The sequence below is a fragment of the Anomaloglossus baeobatrachus genome, chromosome 7 (assembly GCF_048569485.1).
Source record: "Anomaloglossus baeobatrachus isolate aAnoBae1 chromosome 7, aAnoBae1.hap1, whole genome shotgun sequence".
NCBI lineage: Eukaryota > Metazoa > Chordata > Amphibia > Anura > Aromobatidae > Anomaloglossus > Anomaloglossus baeobatrachus.
Window position 1 is genome coordinate 32,617,460 of NC_134359.1, and position 21,100 is coordinate 32,638,559.

General features: G+C 47.4%; 1 protein-coding gene across 2 annotated transcripts in view; it reads right to left on the reverse strand.

Moving 5' to 3' along the window:
• Positions 1-21,100, reverse strand: part of ORC4 (origin recognition complex subunit 4) — a 76,981-nt gene that overhangs the window by 32,411 nt on the left and 23,470 nt on the right. For both annotated transcript variants that reach the window (XM_075318807.1, XM_075318808.1), the window contains 4 exons: positions 17,202-17,292; positions 4,999-5,074; positions 4,633-4,718; positions 1,233-1,281 (listed from right to left, as the gene is read on the reverse strand). In XM_075318807.1, coding sequence (XP_075174922.1) covers positions 1,233-1,281; positions 4,633-4,718; positions 4,999-5,074; positions 17,202-17,292 — 302 coding nt within the window. The remainder of the gene's footprint in view (positions 1-1,232; positions 1,282-4,632; positions 4,719-4,998; positions 5,075-17,201; positions 17,293-21,100) is intronic.

Genomic DNA, 21,100 nt, shown 5'->3' on the forward strand with positions numbered 1-21,100 from the left:
GGGAATATGCTCGGTTCAGGCAGCAGGAGCTTACATGCAGTGCATACTGAATACAGCTTTGGAGCCTTGCTCCTCGTGTGAGACATGCTGCTGGAGTGGGGGCTCTGCCAGAGAATGAACCCCAGTGAGTATAATCAGAGGTCCACAACCGGAGACCGGTTGTGGCTTACCAGACCGCTGGAGCGGTGTTGTGTGCCCTCCAGATCCCGAAGCCCGGACCCCCAAGCACAGCAACTCAGCAGAGATGCTGCAGACCAGCGCTTGCAGAGAGAGCGCTGAGAAAATGGCTGCCGGAGCGAAGAGAGGGGACGGGACTTGTCCTGGGGAGCGGGAACTGGAGGGCTATAGAGACCTGCCGGGAAGGAGGGACGCCCCAGCTGTGGGGAGTATCCAGAACGGCCGCCGGGCGGAGCCGAGCCTGTCCCTCTGCATGAGTGACATGCGAGGGCAGTGAAACCGAAAGTAAGCCTCCGGCGAAGCCGGGGCCTAAATTTGAGCGGCGCGGCCGGCGCGCAGGCACCATCGGCACGGTTCTCAGGCGACAGCCAGAGAACCCGCCGGAAATGTCATAAAAACACACTCAGCACACTCTCCCACAACAATAAAGTGCAGGGACCCCCATATATAAACGTCTCAGGTACTTAGCTTGCTGAGACGCAGGGTTCCAAGTCCCTGGGGACGAGTGCTCCGGTCCGGCAGGGTCCTGAAGGGCTGCGGATGGAGACCGGTCTCCTGCCAAGCATGGAGACCGTGCTGGTTCCCACTTCAAGCCAGAGCCCAGGAGGGATGGTGAAGGAGCGCGGCATGTAAGGCTCCAGCCTTGGAAATCAACCTTAACAGCACCGCCGACACAGTGGGGTGAGAAGGGACATGCCGGGAGTCCAGACTTGGACCCGCTTTTCTTCAAACTCTTTCCAAAAATCAAAAAAAAAAAAAAATCAGATGAGAATGCATGTGTGGATGTATGCCTCCTGACACAAAGCGATAAACTGGCTAGATCTGGTTCTCCAGGGGGTGTATAAGCTCAGAGGGAGGAGCTACACTTTTTAGTGTAGTACTTTGTGTGTCCTCCGGACGCAGAAGCTAAACACCCATGGTCTGGGTCTCCCATAGGAACGATAAAGAAAATAGTCTTTTGGGAGTTAACACTATGCAATTAAAAAGAAAAAACAAAAACACCATAGTATATAATTGTGGGTATGCAGCAGATGTTACATATAATGCTCACTTACCTGTTTTTAATGCTTCAAGTAGGAAAGAAAGATTTTCTGAAATGCTGCCCTGCCGAGTACAAAGCACATAAAGGAGTTATATAACAGCGATAATCTACAGAGAAGGAATAGCACAAGCCCCGGTGTGTGCCCACGGCAGCGCCAAGCATCACGGGCACGCTGACAACAAGCTGTATTAAGAGTACTTGTCACCTACACTGAGCGCTCGAGCAGTGACAACATGTAATTAATGTATACATGGCACGGTATAGAGCGGGAATGACTCAATCCAAGGTCGTCGGTGTAATGCAGGACAAGTCCTCCAGAGACAGAGGGGGACATTATACATTGCGTAAAAAAAAAAAATACGTAAAATACCATACAGACCAAATGTTTGGACACACCTCATTCAAAGAGTTTTCTTTATTTTCATGACTCTGAAAATTGTAGATTCACAAGGCATAAAAACTATGAATTAACACATGTGGAATGACATACTTAACAAAAAAGTGTGAAACAACTGAAAATATGTCTTATATTCTAGGTTCTTCAAAGTAGCCACCTTTTGCTTTGATTACTGCTTTGCACACTCTTGGCATTCTCTTGATGAGCTTCAAGAGGTAGTCACTGGAAATGGTCTTGCAACAGTCTTGAAGGAGCTCCCAGAGATGCTGAGCACTTGTTAGCCCTTTTGCCTTCACTCTGCGGTCCAGCTCACCCCAAACCATCTCGATTGGGTTCAGGTCTGGTGACTGTGGAGACCAGGTCATCTGGCGTAGCACCCCATCACTCTCCTTCTTAGTCAAATAGCCCTTACACAGCCTGGAGGTGTGTTTGGGGTCATTGTCCTGTTGAAAAAAAAAAGGTCCAACTAAACGCAAACCGGATGGAATAGCACGCCGCTGCAAGATGCTGTGGTAGCCATGCTGGTTCAGTATGCCTGCAATTTTTAATAAATACCCAACAGTGTCACCAGTAAAGCACCTCACACCATCACACCTCCTCCTCCGTGCTTCATGGTGGGAACCAGGCATGCAGAGTCCATCCATTCACCTTTTCTGCGTCGCACAAAGACACAGTGGTGGGATCCAAAGATCTCAAATTTGGACTCATCAGACCAAAGCACAGATTTCCAAAGTCTTCTCTTAACAGTTGTTCTAGAGAGGTGTCTGCTGCTAGAACTCTGTGTGGCATTGACCTGGTCTCTAATCTGAGCTGCTGTTAACCTGCGATTTCTGAGGCTGGTGACTTGGATAAACTTATCCTCCGCAGCAGAGGTGACTCTTGGTCCTCCTTTCAGCTAGTTTTTTTGTAGCGTTTGATGGTTTTTGCCCATGCACTTGGGGACACTTTAAAAGTTTTCCCAATTTTTCGGACTGACTGATTGACCTTCATTTCTTGAAGTAATGATGGCCACTCGTTTTTCTTTACTTAAAATTTGTATTATGGCAAGAAAAGAGCAGCTAACAGTCTATTCAGTAGGACTATCAGCTGTGTATCCACCAGACTTCTGCACAACACAACTGATGGTCCCAATCCCATTTAGAAGGCAAGAAATCCCGCTTATTAAACCTGACAGGGCACACCTGTGAAGTGAAAACTATTTCCGGTGACTACCTCTTGAAGCTCATCAAGAGAATGCCAAGAGTGTGCAAAGCAGTAATCAAAGCAAAAGTTGGCTACTTTGAAGAACCTAGAATATAAGACATCTTTTCAGTTGTTTCACACTTTTTTGTTAAGTATTTCATTCCACATGTGCAACTGCTACACTTTGAATGGAGCTGAGCAGTGCGACTTTATCCCTCTCGCACCGGCAGTTTTGAGCTGTCACAGGGTCAATGCTGAACCGGCTGTCAGTCAGTGCTGGGGGGCACAGTTACTGACACCGCTTGCTATGTAGAGTCGCGGCCACATCTCTAAGACTGAAAGCTGGAGGCTGCTGGAAGAAATAAAGTTAGTTTCCACCTGGCAGCGGGGCTCTCAGTGCAGCCACTGCACTCCATCAGAATGCTATTGACCTGCATATTAACCTCATATCTGCAGGTTAATAGCATTTTTAAAATTTAGTGACCTGACAACCCCTTTAAAGGGAACCTGTCTTGTGCAATATGCCCCCAGAGCAATGAGCAGTTCTGGGTGTATATTTCTAATCCCTGCCTAACTGTTCCTGTATCTAGTAGCATAGATAAAGAGATCATTAGGATGTCTAAAGGTCATTTATCGTATGCTAATGAGGCCAGGGACTAGTCGCAAGAGCGTGATTTCCCCTTGCTAGTCGGTCCCCTTAGCATGTTAGTGCACCCCTGTGGATTTCGGCTCAGTGTGCATGATCCTGGACTTTCGGTCATGTGCACTATGAAGCCGGGTGTACGAGTCCTGGCTTCAAACCCATGTAGTGCGCATGAACGAATGTCCGGGATCATGTGCTCTGAGCCGAAATCCAGGACTCTGACACGATGGCAACAGAGGCGAGTGTGACCATTCTCTGACGCTGGCAATTAATTAGCATGCTAGCACACCCACAGGGGCATACTAACATGCACTTTAAGGGGCCGACTAGCCAAGGGAAGTAACACCCTTATGACTAGTCCCTGGCCTCATTAGCATATCATATAGGATTTTTTAGAAAAACCTTTTCTAAATATGTCTTTATCTATGTTACTATAGGCTGTGACGGTTAGGCAGGGATTAGCAATATGCACCCAGAACTGCTCGTGGTCCTGGGTGCTTATTGGCACCTGACAGGTTCCCTTTAAACTCCCTTACACATTAGACTATCGTTGAATAACCCTACTAATTTTGGCAGGAATGGCCAGCCACGATGTGTATTGGGTCCTCCCGACTCTCCCATGGCACATAACTCATATAACCAATCCATTTCTCCAGGAAGATGAGTGTGTCAGAGGCTTAAGCCCCCAATTTACATTAGTCAAACATTGGCCGAACTCACATATGTGTTTGGCCAACAGTCCAATGTGTATCATGCTGCGGATGATTGTCAGGGGAGTAAAGAATCAAATTTTAGACTATCGATCCTTTTGTTCTCCCAACAAAAACCTGTTCAGCAGCAAGAGCTTTTGTGTATGGGAGAGTCGGGCGACACACCAACCAGCCGAGCAGCCACCTAAGGTGTATGGAGGAAGATTAGGGAACACACGTGTTAGCAGAGGGAGCAGTTGGCTTGTTTGCCACCTAAGGGCAGTATTAGACATCCATATTAATCTGTGAGAAAAACCTTTGCCTAAAATCCAAGGACCACAGAGGTACAGCATGGAGCCCATAGATTTCTATAGATGCTGCATTACAGATATGGACGATAATGTAACATAAAATATTTCATGAGCCCTAAAACAGTGAGGAGAGCGTCTGCCGAGAGATCATCTCACTGTGTGAGGATCCAAAGTCAGGAAAACGTACTCACAAATACTCGGTCCTCAACTACGTTCTCCAGGTTTAACTGTCTGGTTATTTCCTTCAAGGCAATCTTGTCATTCGTCTGCAAAAGACCTTAAAAAATAACATTAATAAAAAAATAATAATAATAAATATATCAATTAAAATTATTATTATTAATAATAATAAATAATATAATAATACAATAATAAAAACAACAAAATAGTGATCAATAAAAATAAAATAATAATAAAAACAACAACAAACAATAATAATACAATAATAAATACTTGTTGCACAGAATAAACCTTGCTAATTCTTACTACAGGACATGCACACATCAGGCAGTATTGGCTGAGCGGGCAGCCCGGAGTCGAGTGATCCAGTCACTTACCATTCAGCTGGACCTGCAGGGCATTCTCCATTATTTCTTTAACTGCAAATATTTCGTTTAGTGCATCGTGTAAGAGCTGAAAGACATCACAAAGGTCGTGGTCTCACATCAGCGGAATAATCTGTACAGGCATTAAAATCATTTACTGTCCCCAGTGGGGCTCAATCTAAATTCTCAGTCTTAGGAGTGTGGAAAGAAACTGGTGAGAATATACAAAATGCATACAGAGGACCTTGGTCAGAAGTAAACGGTCTGTTCCCAGACACATCACCCAGGACAAAGGCAACAAGGCAGAAACGTGCGTCGGGGTAGACGCAATCCATGCTGAGAGTCTCCTTACTCACAGTGTTACTCTGCGACCTTATGACGGGTCTGATCCGGAATAAGTTAGTCATACACTTATTATTATAGAGAGATAATGGAGAAGCTCAGCTATAACCATATAGGAGAGGTGCTCAGAAAAAAAAATGCTAATATAGTAGAAAATTATTTCTGGCACACATATGAATACACACAGGATATTGCGATGTATATTATAAATTTATTCTGCAAAAATAGTCAACCATCAGTATTGCCAACGTTTCGGCTCAGTGGTGAGCCTTAAGAAAGGCAAAATCATCTATTAACAGAAAAATAGACATATCAGTCATAAGAAAAATAAAAAAAAAACATCAGAAAACAAAAAGTATATATATATATATATATATATATATATATATATATATATATATATATATATATATATATATATATATATATATATATATATATATATATATATATATATATATATATATATATATATATATATATATATATATATATATATATATATATATATATATATATATATATATATATATATATATATATATATATATATATATATATATATATATATATATATGATCTTTTCATCACTAATAAACTCTCCTTCCTTGCCATCACTGAAACCTGGCTCACCCCCTCTGGCACAGCCTCTCCTGCTGCACTTTCTTATGGTGGTCTCCAACTCTCTCACACACCCCGCCCCACTAACAAGCATGGTGGAGGAGTTGGTTTGCTCCTGTCCGACCAATGCTCCTTTACACCAATTCCACTACCACCCTCTGTTACTCTCCCATCTTTTGAGGTGCACTCCGTACGCATCTACGCCCCCTCGAACCTTCAACTGGCTGTCATTTACCGCCCTCCAGGGCCAGCCACAGCCTTTTTTGATCATTTCACCACGTGGCTACTACACTTCCTTTCCACCGACATCCCCACCATTATCATGGGTGATTTCAATATCCCCATTGACACTTCCCACTCATCTGTCTCCAAACTTCTAACACTTGCTTCCTCCTTCGGCCTCACCCAATGGTCTTCTGCAGCTACTCACAAAGATGGCCACAAGCTGGACCTCATCTTCACTCGCCTCTGTTCCCTATCTAACCTCTCTAACTCACCTCTCCCCCTGTCTGACCACAACCTACTCACATTCTCTTCCCTCTCTTCTCCAAGTACGCAACCCCCCCTCCACAAACTTTCACACCCTCGCAGAAATATCAAACACCTTGATTTACACGCACTTTCACAGTCCCTTCTTCCTCTCACAGACATTGCTTTTTTACATGACGCAGATGCTGCTGCAACTTTATACAACACTACAATCTCTGCAGCTCTCGAATCAGCTGCCCCCCTCACACACACCAAAACCCGCACAATCAACAGGCAACCCTGGCACACGAGTCAGACTAAACAACTGAGACGGGCTTCCAGAATTGCTGAGCGCAGATGGAAGAAGTCTCATTCCACTGAGCACTTCATTGCATATAAAGAGTCCCTCACCACCTTCAAGTCCACACTCACTGCTGCAAAACAAACCTACTTCTCATCCCTCATATCCTCTCTCTCTCACAACCCTAAACAGTTATTCAACACTTTCAATTCTCTCCTCCGTCCTCCAGCACCACCTCCCTCTCCTCTCCTCCGTCCCCCGGCACCACCTCCCTCTCCTCTCATCTCAGCTGAAGACTTTGCCTCTTTCTTCAAGCAGAAGACTGACAACATCAGAGCAAGCTTTGGCCCACAATCACCACAGCCCCTCATCATAGCTACTCATCCCTCTTCCTCCAAATCCAGCTTCTCCACCATGACAGAAAACAATCTCTCCACTCTACTCTCAAGATCACATCTAACCATCTGTGCACTTGACCCGCTCCAATCGCACCTCATCCCCAACATCACCGCAGTCCTCATCCCAGCCCTAACCCATCTCTTCAACCTATCACTAACAAGTGGTGTATTCCCCTCATGCTTTAAACATGCCTCCATTACACCCATCCTCAAAAAGCCTTCCCTTGACACATCCTCTGTGTCAAACTATCGCCCCATATCCCTTCTCCCCTATGCCTCAAAACTACTGGAACAGCATGTCCATCTTGAATTGTCCTCATACCTCTCCTCCTGCTCCCTCTTTGACCGGCTACAATCTGGCTTCCGACCTCATCACTCTACTGAAACTGCCCTAACCAAAGTCACCAATGATCTACTAACTGCCAAAGCCAAGCGACACTACTCTGTCCTCCTCCTCCTGGATCTGTCCTCTGCCTTCAACACAGTAGACCATTCCCTCCTACTACACATTCTCTCATCTCTGGGCATCACAGACTTGGCCCTATCTTGGATCTCCTCATACCTAACCGACCGAACTTTCAGCGTCTCCCATTCTCACACCACTTCCTCATCTCGCCCCCTATCTGTCGGTGTCCCCCAAGGCTCAGTTCTTGGACCCCTGCTGTTGTCCATCTACACCTTCGGCCTGGGACAGCTCAGAGTCCCACGGCTTGCAGTATCATCTCTATGCTGATGACACACAGATCTACCTCTCTGGACCTGACATTACCTCTCTACTAACCAGAATCCCACAATGTCTGTCTGCTATTTCATCCTTCTTCTCTGCGCGATTCCTAAAGCTTAACATGGACAAAACAGACTTCATTGTTTTTCCTCCTCCTCACTCATCTCCTCCAACAAGCCTTTCCATCAAACTTGATGGTTGCTCACTCTCCCCAGTCTCACAAGCTCGTTGCCTTGGAGTAACCCTCGACTCTGCTCTATCCTTCAAGCCACACATCCAAGCCCTCTTCACCTCATGCAGACTATAACTCAAAAATATCTCCCGGATCCGTGCTTTCCTTAACAAAGATTCAGCAAAAACATTAGTGCATGACCTCATCATCTCCCACCTCGACTACTGCAACCTCCTGCTCTCTGGCCTCCCTTCCAACACTCTTGCACCCCTCCAATCTATCCTAAACTCTGCGGCCCGCTTAATCCACCTCTCCCCTCGCTATTCCCCAGCCTCGCCACTCTGCCAATCCCTTCACTGGCTTCCCATTGCCCAACGACTCCAGTTCAAAACATTAACCATGACATACAAAGCCATCCACAACCTGTCTCCTCCTTACATCTGTGACCTAGTCTCCCGGTACCTACCCGCACGCAACCTCAGATCCTCACAAGATCTCCTTCTCGACTCCTTTCTTATCTCCTCTTCCCACAATCGCGTACAAGATTTCTCCCGTGCCTCCCCCATACTCTGGAACGCTCTACCCCAGCATATCAGACTCTCACCTACCGTGGAAAGCTTCAAGAGAAACCTCAAGACCCATCTCTTCCAACAAGCCTACAACCTACAATAGCCCTCAGTCCAGTACACCACTGCGCAACCAGCTCTGTCCTCACCTATTGTACCATCACCCATTCCCTATAGACTGTGAGCCCTCACGGGCAGGGTCCTCTCTCCTCCTATACCAGTCTGTTATGTACTGTTAATGATTGTTGTATGTAAACCCTCTTTCACTGTAAAGCGCCATGGAATGAATGGCGCTATAAAAATAAATAATAATAAAATAATAATAATATACAAATCTGCATACAATAAATTGTATGCAGATTTGTATATACTTTGTTTTCTGTTTTTTATTTTTCCCATTTTTCTCATGACTGATAGGTCTACTTTTCTGTTAATAGATTATTCTGCCTTGATAAAGGCTCGCAACTGAGCCGAAACGTTGGCAATACTGATGGCGGACTATTCTTGCAGAATGGAAGAGAGACACAGAGAGACCGGGAGAAGGACACAGAGAGACCGGGAGAGAGACACAGAGAGACCGGGAGAGAGACACAGAGAGACCGGGAGAGAGACACAGAGAGACCGGGAGAGAGACACAGAGAGACCGGGAGAGAGACACAGAGAGACCGGGAGAGAGACACAGAGAGACCGGGAGAGAGACACAGAGAGACCGGGAGAGAGACACAGAGAGACCGGGAGAGAGACACAGAGAGACCGGGAGAGAGACACAGAGAGACCGGGAGAGAGACACAGAGAGACCGGGAGAGAGACACAGAGAGACCGGGAGAGAGACACAGAGAGACCGGGAGAGAGACACAGAGAGACCGGGAGAGAGACACAGAGAGACCGGGAGAGAGACACAGAGAGACCGGGAGAGAGACACAGAGAGACCGGGAGAGAGACACAGAGAGACCGGGAGAGAGACACAGAGAGACCGGGAGAGAGACACAGAGAGACCGGGAGAGAGACACAGAGAGACCGGGAGAGAGACACAGAGAGACCGGGAGAGAGACACAGAGAGACCGGGAGAGAGACACAGAGAGACCGGGAGAGAGACACAGAGAGACCGGGAGAGAGACACAGAGAGACCGGGAGAGAGACACAGAGAGACCGGGAGAGAGACACAGAGAGACCGGGAGAGAGACACATAGAGAGACCGGGAGAGAGACACATAGAGAGACCGGGAGAGAGACACATAGAGAGACCGGGAGAGAGACACATAGAGAGACCGGGAGAGAGACACATAGAGAGACCGGGAGAGAGACACATAGAGAGACCGGGAGAGAGACACATAGAGAGACCGGGAGAGAGACACATAGAGAGACCGGGAGAGAGACACATAGAGAGACCGGGAGAGAGACACATAGAGAGACCGGGAGAGAGACACATAGAGAGACCGGGAGAGAGACACATAGAGAGACCGGGAGAGAGACACATAGAGAGACCGGGAGAGAGACACATAGAGAGACCGGGAGAGAGACACATAGAGAGACCGGGAGAGAGACACATAGAGAGACCGGGAGAGAGACACATAGAGAGACCGGGAGAGAGACACATAGAGAGACCGGGAGAGAGACACATAGAGAGACCGGGAGAGAGACACATAGAGAGACCGGGAGAGAGACACATAGAGAGACCGGGAGAGAGACACATAGAGAGACCGGGAGAGAGACACAGACAGACCGGGAGAGAGACACAGACAGACCGGGAGAGAGACACAGACAGACCGGGAGAGAGACACAGACAGACCGGGAGAGAGACACAGACAGACCGGGAGAGAGACACAGACAGACCGGGAGAGAGACACAGACAGACCGGGAGAGAGACACAGACAGACCGGGAGAGAGACACAGACAGACCGGGAGAGAGACACAGACAGACCGGGAGAGAGACACAGACAGACCGGGAGAGAGACACAGACAGACCGGGAGAGAGACACAGACAGACCGGGAGAGAGACACAGACAGTTACTATCTTGGGCAACGCCGGGTACTACAGCTAGTTTATAACATACATCACAATATCCTGTGTGTTTTTATGTGTGCCAGAAATAAATTCTCCACTATAGACTTGTGATTATAGTCTGGCATAGGTGGACACTTTTCCATCTCTATTCTACTTTGCCTGTGCGTCACCAGACAGACATTGAGATTTAGGCTGCTTTCACACATCCGGTTTTTGCTGAGCGGCACAATATGGCACTTTGCAGAAAAAACGCAACCGTTTTTTTTTTTGCCGCCGGTTGCGTTTTTTCCCACATAGACTTGCATTAGCGCCATATTGTGCCGCATGGCCTTGCGTTGCGTCCGTTTTTTGCCGGATGGCACATTTAGCCCATGCGGCGGCCAGATGGAACGTTACCAGGCACGGTTTTTTGTGCGGCGAAAAAAAAACAATGCAAGCCTATGGACGTCAGATGCGGCGTCCTGCGGCAAAAACCGCATCTGGCCGCCGGATGTGTTTTTTTGCACTGCGCATGCTCAGTATCAAGGTGCATCCGTCAAAAAACGGACGGGCCACATGGAAAAACGTATGCAATGGATCCGTTTTTTTCGCCGAATCCGTTGCATAGGTTTTTGAGCCGCACTGCAAAAACCGGATGTGTGAAAGCAGCCTTACTACAATATTTTTTAGATTATAGAATACATTTACAATTTAGGCTCAGCATTTTTCTTCATATAATTATACTGTGTATATACACAATTACGGTACATTGATTACCTATACTGTTGCACTCATATACTTGGTCATTTTTTTTTGTTTAGCACTCCCTCTGCTACTATTTTAACGGTGAATTAGTCATATTGGTTGTTTTCAGTGATCGGTTTTAGTTTCAGGACTGACCAGACAATAAAGACCCTTCGTGGGGGCTGCGTGTTTAAGTATTTTGGCCAAAATATTAACTAATAAACTTGCCAAGAAAATAATTCAATTCATAATTAGGTTCATTAGCAAAGTTTGCAAACTTTCTATTGTTTGTAATAAATCAAAGTTGCTGAACACTACTAATAAAAGAAATGGTTTCAATACAAATGCCTCTTATGGACTAGTCCAATCTTAGAATTATTCTGCCCTTTCAGGACAAACGTCTTTAGTACTTAGTAGCAGGGCCGCCATCAGGGCATTACTACTGGGACTCCTGTACTGGGCCCGCTGAGCAGCAGGCAGGAGGGGGGCCCCGACACGCTGACAGGCCCCTCCCCTTTTATTCCTCCGGTCACCGGGCCCCAGGGGCAGGGGGCGTTGACAGTACATTTCGCAGGGCTGGCCGTGCAGTGAGCAGGAGGCAGGAGGGGGGGCCCGGACACGCTGACAGCCCGGGCCCCTCCCCTTTCATGCCTCTGCTCATCGGGCCCCATGGGGCAGGGGGCGGGGACGTTGCACTAACAGCACCTGCAGTCGCAAAAGGGCCCCAAGCGGGAGCGGGCCCCTAGAGCCTGAAAACGTAGCGACCTATGACGTACCGGGTACGACACAGCTCTCTGGTACTTAAGGACCTATGACGTACCCAGTACGTCATGGCGAGATCGCGGCCCTGGTAGCTGCGATCGCTTTGCAAATATCTTAGATTCGGGGGGGAGGGGCCGTCTGCCTGACCTCAGGAGGGGTGGTTTCTCCTCCCCGGACCTAAAAAGGCTGTGATTGGCTGACGAATGCCGCTCAGCCAATCACAGCCACTGTAATGTACAGCCATTGAAAATGGCTGAAACATTGAAATCCAGCCATGATCAGTGCAGCTGTAGCCCTGATCATAGGCTGGAGCTGGGTGACCTCAGTTTTCACCCGCCCCCAGCTCTGATTGGAGAGACCGGCCTTGTGACCGCTCTCTCCACTGTGGATCTGGGGCCGGAGACCACTCCCCTCAGCTTCACTCCAGCGTCTGTGGAAGCTGTCTGAGGAGAGCGATCGGTAAGTTACAGACACGGTCTCCTTTCAGCCGCCGCCATTGCCCCAGCAGTCAGTGCCCCTGATCCAGCGTCACTGAACCCATCTGCTGCGTCCCCTCCATCTGCCACCGCCTCCCCCATCAGCCGCTGCCCCTCTCCCACCTCTCACCTTCCTCCATCTGCTGTGACCCCACCCCCACCTGCTGTGACCCCCCCCCACCTGCTGTGACTCCATCCCCACCTGCTGTGACTCCATCCCCACCTGCTGTGACCCCACCCCCCACCATCCATCCGTCCCTCATCTATATGTAGCACCCACGGGGCAGGGGTTAAATGTTACTCGTTGCCGAGCCGGTGATGTCGGGTCAGGGGGATGTCACAGGTGGCCCTGCCCGGCTTCGTGGCCCCGAGGTGTACAATAAAAGGGGATTTGGATGATGGTGGGGGAATGATGAGGATGATAGTCTTGTGACGCCACCTGTGGTACGTGGCCAGGGATTAGCCGCCGCTGCTGTCGCTGTCCTCCGGGGCGGATGGTGTTGCAGCAAGGATGGTTCTGCTCCCCACAGGTGGAGCGGGGCCCCGGGGAGGATGATGAGGAGAGTAGTGGCCGTTGGCGCTGAAGCGCGGGGCGACGGCAATCAAAAGGCTGAATCAGCTGCTGTGGTTCCAGCCATGATGGGCCCCAGACGATCCTGGATGCGTTGGAGGTTAGAACCGGTCCGGTGGTCGATGGACTCTTCCTTCTTGCGCCTTTAAAGATGGATCCCCGTGGCCTGAGGCTGCTTGGGGACCACGGTTCGTGTAGTGTTAGCTCCTGTCCCAGGTGTAGATGATGTGGGGCCGCTGTGGGGCTTGACTGTAATCACGACTCCGGACCCTATGTGGCACTGTGCTCCGGGATCTCGTGGTGGTCAGAGGGACTTGCAATCCTCCTGTCCTGCAGATTCTGGTGATACAACGTGAAGTCTGTTCCACCCTAAGGCTCTGCACCCTGAACCGCACCGGTCCCGCTCCTAGTCTCTCCTGCTGGAGAACACTAACTGTTGTGTAAGCTCCTAACTCCACGTGGTGGCTGCTCCTCCCCCGGTTCCCTATCACTAGTGGGTGGCTGCCCCCCATGTTTGGTGACTACCTTAAGACCCAACCCTAGCCTGGTCCCCAATGGGGAGGGCAACCTGGTTGTGTATATAAGTTTGTGTTGTGGAACTGGTACCGACCTCCTCTGGATCCAGGATGAGTACTGCACCTTAAGTGAGGTGCAGTACCCTGTGGTGACTGAAGCCTCAGGGGCGCCACATATCCATCGATCTATGATTCTATCTATCTAGCCATCTATCTATGATTATATATATCTGCTGAAAGAGCCTTAAAGTGAATCTGTCAGCAGGTTTTTGCTCCCCCATCTGAGAGAAGCATAATGTAGAGACAGATACCTTGATTCCAGCGATGTGTCACTTACTGGGCTGTTTGCTTTCATTGTGATAAAATCAATGTTTTCTCTGCTGCAGAACTAGCAATTATACAGAGCTCATGAATATGCTGGACTACCTGCAGCATGACGAGTAGCCCTGTAATGATTATCTCCTGCTGATTAACCAGTGATGTTATCAAAACTATACTAAGCAGTAGAGAGCCCACGCAGCAGCGAGCCCCAGCCCGTGCTGCGCAGAGACACTAAATGTAACCCTGAAGAAGCTGCAGAGTTCCCAAGCAGAGACTGGAGTATCTGTCCATACAACTACAATCAACCATACACACCATAGAACTGGCCTGTGGAAGAGTGGCCAGAAAAAAAGCCTTTACTTAAAGACAAAAATTGGAAGGCTCCTTTTGTTTTTGCCAAAATGCAAATCAAAAAAGTCTGTGGAGCCTCTGTTAGGAGTCTTGACACAGAAACTAGCCAGATATCCCTCCGGGAAGGACCTAGCCAAGTAGCTTTTTTTAGGAGACCACCATAACCACCATATTAAGTGGCCCTCGGTGCATTGCACTTAAGATTTCACTGTGTTGAGCGCCCTCGTCGGCTGCCAGCAGTGTTTTCTCTGGCTGGTCTCCCCAAGATCAGTGATTGTTTTGTCTTGTTGGTTTTGCCAAAAGACATGTGGGAGACCCCCAGAATGTATGGAAGAAGGTGCTGTGGTCAGATGAAACCAAAATTGAACTTTTTGGCCACCAAGGTAAACGCGATGTATGCCAACACAGCTCTTCACCCCAAGAACACCATCCCCACAATGGAACATGGTGGTGGCAGTATCCTGCTGTGGGGATGTTTTTCGTCAGCAGAAACAGGAAAAATAGACCAAGTGAAGGGGAAAATGGATGGTGTGAAATACAGGGATATTCAAGAGCAAAACGTGCTTCAGTCTGTCAGTGATTTGACACTGGGATGGAGGTTCAACTTCCAACAAGACAATGACCCCAAGCTACTGCTAGAGCAAAACTGGAGTGATTTAAGGGGAAACATGTAAATGTTTTGGAGCAGCAGAGTCACAGCCCAGACCTTAATTCAATTGAGAATCTATTCACCAGAGGAAACCATTAACTTGAAGGAGCTGGAGCAGTTTTGCCTTGAGGAATGATCAAAAATCCCAGTGAAGAGCTCAGAGACTTATCCAAAGCAACTTGCAGCTCTGTAATTGCTACGAAAGGAGGTGCTACAATGTACTGACTTATTAGGTGGGGGGGGATAGTTATGCAAAGTGAAGTTTTCAATTATTTGGTCCTATTTATTATTTGCTTCAAAATAAAAGGAAAACCAAATGCTCACTGTTGTAGGCATGTTCTTTACATGACCTAATGTCCTCAAAAAAACAACAAAAACTCCTGACATTTCAGGTTGTGAGGTAGCAAAAAAAACTAAATGCCAAAGGGTGGTGAATACTTTCGCAAGGCACTCTACACTATAGTAAATAAATGTTAGTCACATGTACAACTACTACTATCGGGTACTTGGTTAACACCGTTTGATCAAAAAGCATTAAAGCCATCCCACCGTGACAAGGTGTGCCCAGTCGGGACGGTTTGTGTCAGTGACATCAATGTGAATAAGGGCAGAGAAAACTGAGCCAAACTGCAGCCCCCTGTCCATTCATATAGGGGCATGCGCCGTCGTTCTGAGCTGAGCACATCATCTATATAGCTTTCCATTCACAGGTGGTTGTAGTTGGGCCCCGTCTTTCTCTGCCCTTATTTACATTGATGTCTCTGACACGAGGTGAGGTTTTAATACCAGAGTATGATCTTCCCAACTGGGCACACCTTGTCGCGGTGGGATGCTGTTATACTTTTTGATCAAACAGTGTTAATCAAGTACCCAGTGTTAGTTACATGAGTTGCTACTATTTATTTACTATAGGGTATATGCTAATTTTGTGGGGGGGTTTTGCTAGGGTTTGGTCTGTGAAAAGGCCATGGTGTGAACGTGCTCTTACTATTGCATATATACCAAAACTAATTTTTTTTTGTTGCCCACCAAATCACGGTGGGGCTCAGCAGTGCCAAAAGTGAAGCAAGGATGTGGAGAGGAGGACTTAGTGGTGCAGACAGTGAAGCATGGTGGGGGTTCAGTGATGCCTACAGTGGAGCATGAGTGTGTGGGGTGAGGGAATCGGAGGTGCTGACAGTGAAGTACAGATAGGGGGCCTCGGTGGTGCCAACAGTAAAGCATGGTGGGGGCTCAGTAATGCTAGTAGTGAAGCATGGAGGGGTTCAGTGATGCCTACAGTGGAGCATGAAAGTGTGGGGTGAGGGAATCAGCGGTGCACACAGTGAAGTACAGGTAGGGGGGCCTCGGTGGTGCTAACAGTAAAGCATGGTGGGGGCTCAGTAATGCTAGCAGTGAAGCATGGTGGGGGCTCAGTAATGCTAGTACTGAAGCATGGTGGGGGTTCGGTGATGCCTACAGTGGAGCATGAGTGTGTGGGTTGAGGGAATCGGCGGTGCTGACAGTGAAGTACAGATAGGGGGCCTCGGTGGTGCCAACAGTAAAGCATGGTGGAGGCTCAGTAATGCTAGTAGTGATGCATGGTGAGGGCTTGTTAAGGCCAGTAGTGAGGTACAGTGGGGGAACTAGGCGGGCCAGCAATGAAGCGGAGGGGGGGGGGGCCAGCAGTGAAGCACAACGAGAGGGCTTGGTGGTGTCAGTAGTGAAGCACAGCAGGTGGGGTGCTATGCATCATAATGGCAGCAGATAATAACAGCCAGAGGCGCTCTAGTAACTATTAAAGGCCACTATCATGAAGGGTTGAATAATTCGGAGACTGCAGTAATCAGCTAAAGTTGCATTTTGAGTAGAATTTGGAGGATCCACTGGTGATTTGCTGTGCTGATCCATTTACATTGTAATTAACCAATGAAACTAAAAAAAAGAGCACAAAGTTTGCAAATGTTGCTAATAAACCGAACTTGCAATGGGAGTTGAATAATTTTGACTGTAACTGTATGACATGTTAAGAAAAAAAAAAAAAAAATGAAGGATGCAGAAAAAGCCTCGTGAAGTTGGGTCAGAATGGAGCATCAGTATATGTGCTGGTCTTATAATAATAGGAGAGAGCGTAGAGGGGGAAAAACAAAAACACAAAACAAACCGGTATTCTTTTGGTCAGCAGTGATAAGCATTATATACACACACATTATATACATGAATGCAGACACAGCAGCAGTAGGCTGGCAGCGGAGGTGAGCAGTAATCTTACCATACTCTTCCCCGATCCCCTGGGACCGATGATCAGCGCAGAGTTACTCTCCCCGTGAATCACTGTTCTCTTCAGAAGCTCAACCAAGTGCCTGAAATTATAATAACAAAGGACGCGGCTCAGTCTGAAAATAGCAGAGTAAAGGGAAGGAGCGGAGCTGAAGCAGTCATCAGAGAGGAGGCTTGTGTCGGACTTCTGACAGCCGCTGCCTGGCTCAGGCGGGAGCTCACAACAAAGACATGATGAGGCTGAAGAGTCCTGTGCGGTGCAGGAGAACGCGTCCTTCACACAACGAGGAGGTCTTCTCCCCACATAGATGAGATGACTCAAGAAAAAGAATATTACTGGTGAAACTGGACTTGGCTTGATTAGTCCGTGTACACTGCAACCCCTGCAACATTTCCCAAAAATACTTGTTTACTAGTGGTGAGCGAGCAATAAAAAAGCTGGGGTGCTCAGTACTCAAAACGAGCAGGTTGTGCGCTCAGACGGGTTCAACTCAATTACTGAGTATAATGAAAGTCAATGGGAAACGCAAGCATTTTTCCCAAAGACTGTAATCGAGTCAGTCCAAGTACTGAGCACTCAAGCATCTTAGTTTAGTCTATTATTTACCCAAAATTGTGGTGTCGTAGACAACGCGCAGGCTGAAGTTAGTAGGGGATGCAATACTTCACTTGCAAAGCTGTGAAGCTGCATACTTAAAGGGAAGCTGTCAGGGGTAAAATGCACCCAGAACCACGAGCAGTTCCGGGTGCATATTGCTAATTCCTGGCTAATCGCCCCTGTATACACACTAGGATAGATAAAGAGATCGCTATAAAAAAAGGATTTCTAAAGATCCTTTATGATATGCTAATGAGTGCAGAGACTAGTGGGAAGGGCATTAGTTCCTGCGCTCATTCTGCACTCTTAGCATGTTAGCACGCCCCTGTGTATGTGCTAACATGCTATTCTCTGCCCATTGCCTCACATCATCAGTGACGTGCGTACCTGGGTCCATTGTCACCGCTTCAGAACGCCCCGCTTAGGGTCAGTGCGCATGATCAGACTGCCCGGCACTTCCAGTCGTGCACTATACATGTCCCAGCTTCAGAAAGGTCTAGTACACATGACCGGAAATGCGGTGACTTCTGATGGTGTGCACTGCCCTAAGGGGTACTTTGCACACTACGACATCGCAAGCCGATGGCAGCGATGCCAGCGATGCCGAGCGCGATAATCCCTGACCCCGTCGCACATGCGATATCTTGTGATAGCTGCCGTAGCAAACATTATCGCTACGGCAGCTTCACACGAACTTACCTGCCCTGCGACGTCACTCTAGCCGGCGACTCGCCTCCTTCCTAAGGGTGCGGGTTGTGCGGTGTCACAGCGACGTCACACGGCCGGCGGCCAATAGCAGAGGAGGGGCAGAGATGAGCGGGACGTAAACATCCCGCCCACCTCCTTCCTTCCTCATTGCAGGCGGAACGCAGGTAAGGACTGGAGATGTTCCTCGCTCCTGCGGCTTCATACACAGCGATGGGTGCTGCCGCAGGAACGAGGAACAACATCGTACCTGTCGCTGCAGCGAAATTATGGAAATGACCGACGCTACACCAATCATACAATTTCAACACTTTTGCGCTCGTTAATCGTAGTAAAAATGAGTCACATACTCAGATAATCGACAACGACGCCGGATGTGCGTCACTTTCGATTTGACCCCCACCGACATCACAGCTGCGATGTCGTAGTGTGCAAAGTACACCTAAGCCGGGCGTTCTGAAGCGGTGACAACAGACACAGGTATGTGCATCACTGCTGATGATGCGAGTCAGTGGGCAGCGAATAGCATGTTAGCACACACACAGGGGCGTACTAACATGCTAAGAGGGCGGAATGAACGCAGTAACTAATGCCCTTGTGACTAATCCCTGTGCTCATTAGCATATCATAAAGGATCTTTAGGATACAGTCATATGAAAAAGTTTGGGCACCCCTATTAATGTTAACCTTTTTACTTTATAACAATTTGGGTTTTTGCAGCAGCTATTTCAGTTTCATATATCTAATAACTGATGGACTGAGTAATATTTCTGGATTGAAATGAGGGTTATTGTACTAACAGAAAATGTGCAATCCGCATTTAAACAAAATTTGACCGGTGCAAAAGTATGGGCACCCTTATCAATTTCTTGATTTGAACACTCCTAACTACTTTTTACTGACTTACTAAAGCACTAAATTGGTTTTGTAACCTCATTGAGCTTTGAACTTCATAGGCAGGTGTATCCAATCATGAGAAAAGGTATTTAAGGTGGCCACTTGCAAGTTGTTCTCCTATTTGAATCTCCTATTAAGAGTGGCATCATGGGCTCCTCAAAACAACTCTCAAATGATCTGAAAACAAAGATTATTCAACATAGTTGTTCAGGGGAGGATACAAAAAAGTTGTCTCAGAGATTTAAACTGTCAGTTTCCACTGTGAGGTACATAGTAAGGAAATGGAAGGACACAAGTCCGGTTCTTGTTAAGCCCAGAAGTGGCAGGCCAAGAAAAATATCAGAAAGGCAGAGAAGAAGAATGGTGAGAACAGTCAAGGACAATCCACAGGTCACCTCCAAAGACCTGCAGCATCATCTTGCTGCAAATGGTGTCAATGTGCATCGGTCAACAATACAGCGCACGTTGCACAAGGAGAAGCTGTATGGGAGAGTGATGCGAAAGAAGCCGTTTCTGCAAGCACGCCACAAACAGAGTCACCTGAGGTATGCAAAAGCACATTTGGACAAGCCAGTTACATTTTGGAAGAAGGTCCTTGGGACTGATGAAACAAAGATTGAGTTGTTTGGTCATACAAAAAGGCATTATGCATGGAGGCAAAAAAACACGGCATTCCAAGAAAAGCACTTGCTACCCACAGTAAAATTTGGTGGAGGTTCCATCATGCTTTGGGGCTGTGTGGCCAATGCCAGCACCGGGAATCTTGTTAAAGTTGAGGGTCGCATGGATTCAACTCAGTATCAGCAGATTCTTGACAATAATGTGCAAGAATCAGTGACGAAGTTGAAGTTACGCAGGGGATGGATATTTCAGCAAGACAATGATCCAAAACACCGCTCCAAATCTACTCAGGCATTCATGCAGAGGATCAATTACAATGTTCTGGAATGGCCATCCCAGTCCCCAGACCTGAATATCATTGAAAATCTGTGGGATGATTTGAAGCGTGCTGTCCATGCTCGGCGACCATCAAACTTAACTGAACTGGAATTGTTTTGTAAACAGGAATGGTCAAATATACCTTCACCCAGGATCCAGGAACTCATTAAAAGCTACAAGAAGCGACTAGAGGCTGTTATTTTTGCAAAAGGAGGATCTACAAAATATTAATGTCACTTTTATGTTAAGGTGCCCATACTTTTGCACCGGTCAAATTTTGTTTAAATGCGGATTCCACATTTTCTGTTAGTACAATAAACCTCATTTCAATCCAGAAATATTACTCAGTCCATCAGTTATTAGATATATGAAACTGAAATAGCTGTTGCAAAAACCCAAATTGTTATAAAGAAAAAAGGTTCACATTAATAGGGGTGCCCAAACTTTTTCATATGACTGTATGTGCGCACGTCTCTGCGTTCTATTCCACAGCGTTTAAGTCAATGCATGTACGTTTCAAAATGCAGCCGAAAAGCTGAGTTTATAAAGCATTGTGCATGCGGAATTCCTGCGTTCTGGATGCTTGCTCTACCATAGACAGAGTGGGAAAAGCATCCGAAATGCACAAAAGTAGTGACATGCTGCTTTTTAGAACGCAACATTTTGGCGAAATATTTCAGCAGCCGAAACGCTGCATTCTAAAACGCAAGGTGCGGATGCAATTTGCACATTCATAGATAGTGCTGGTGAAG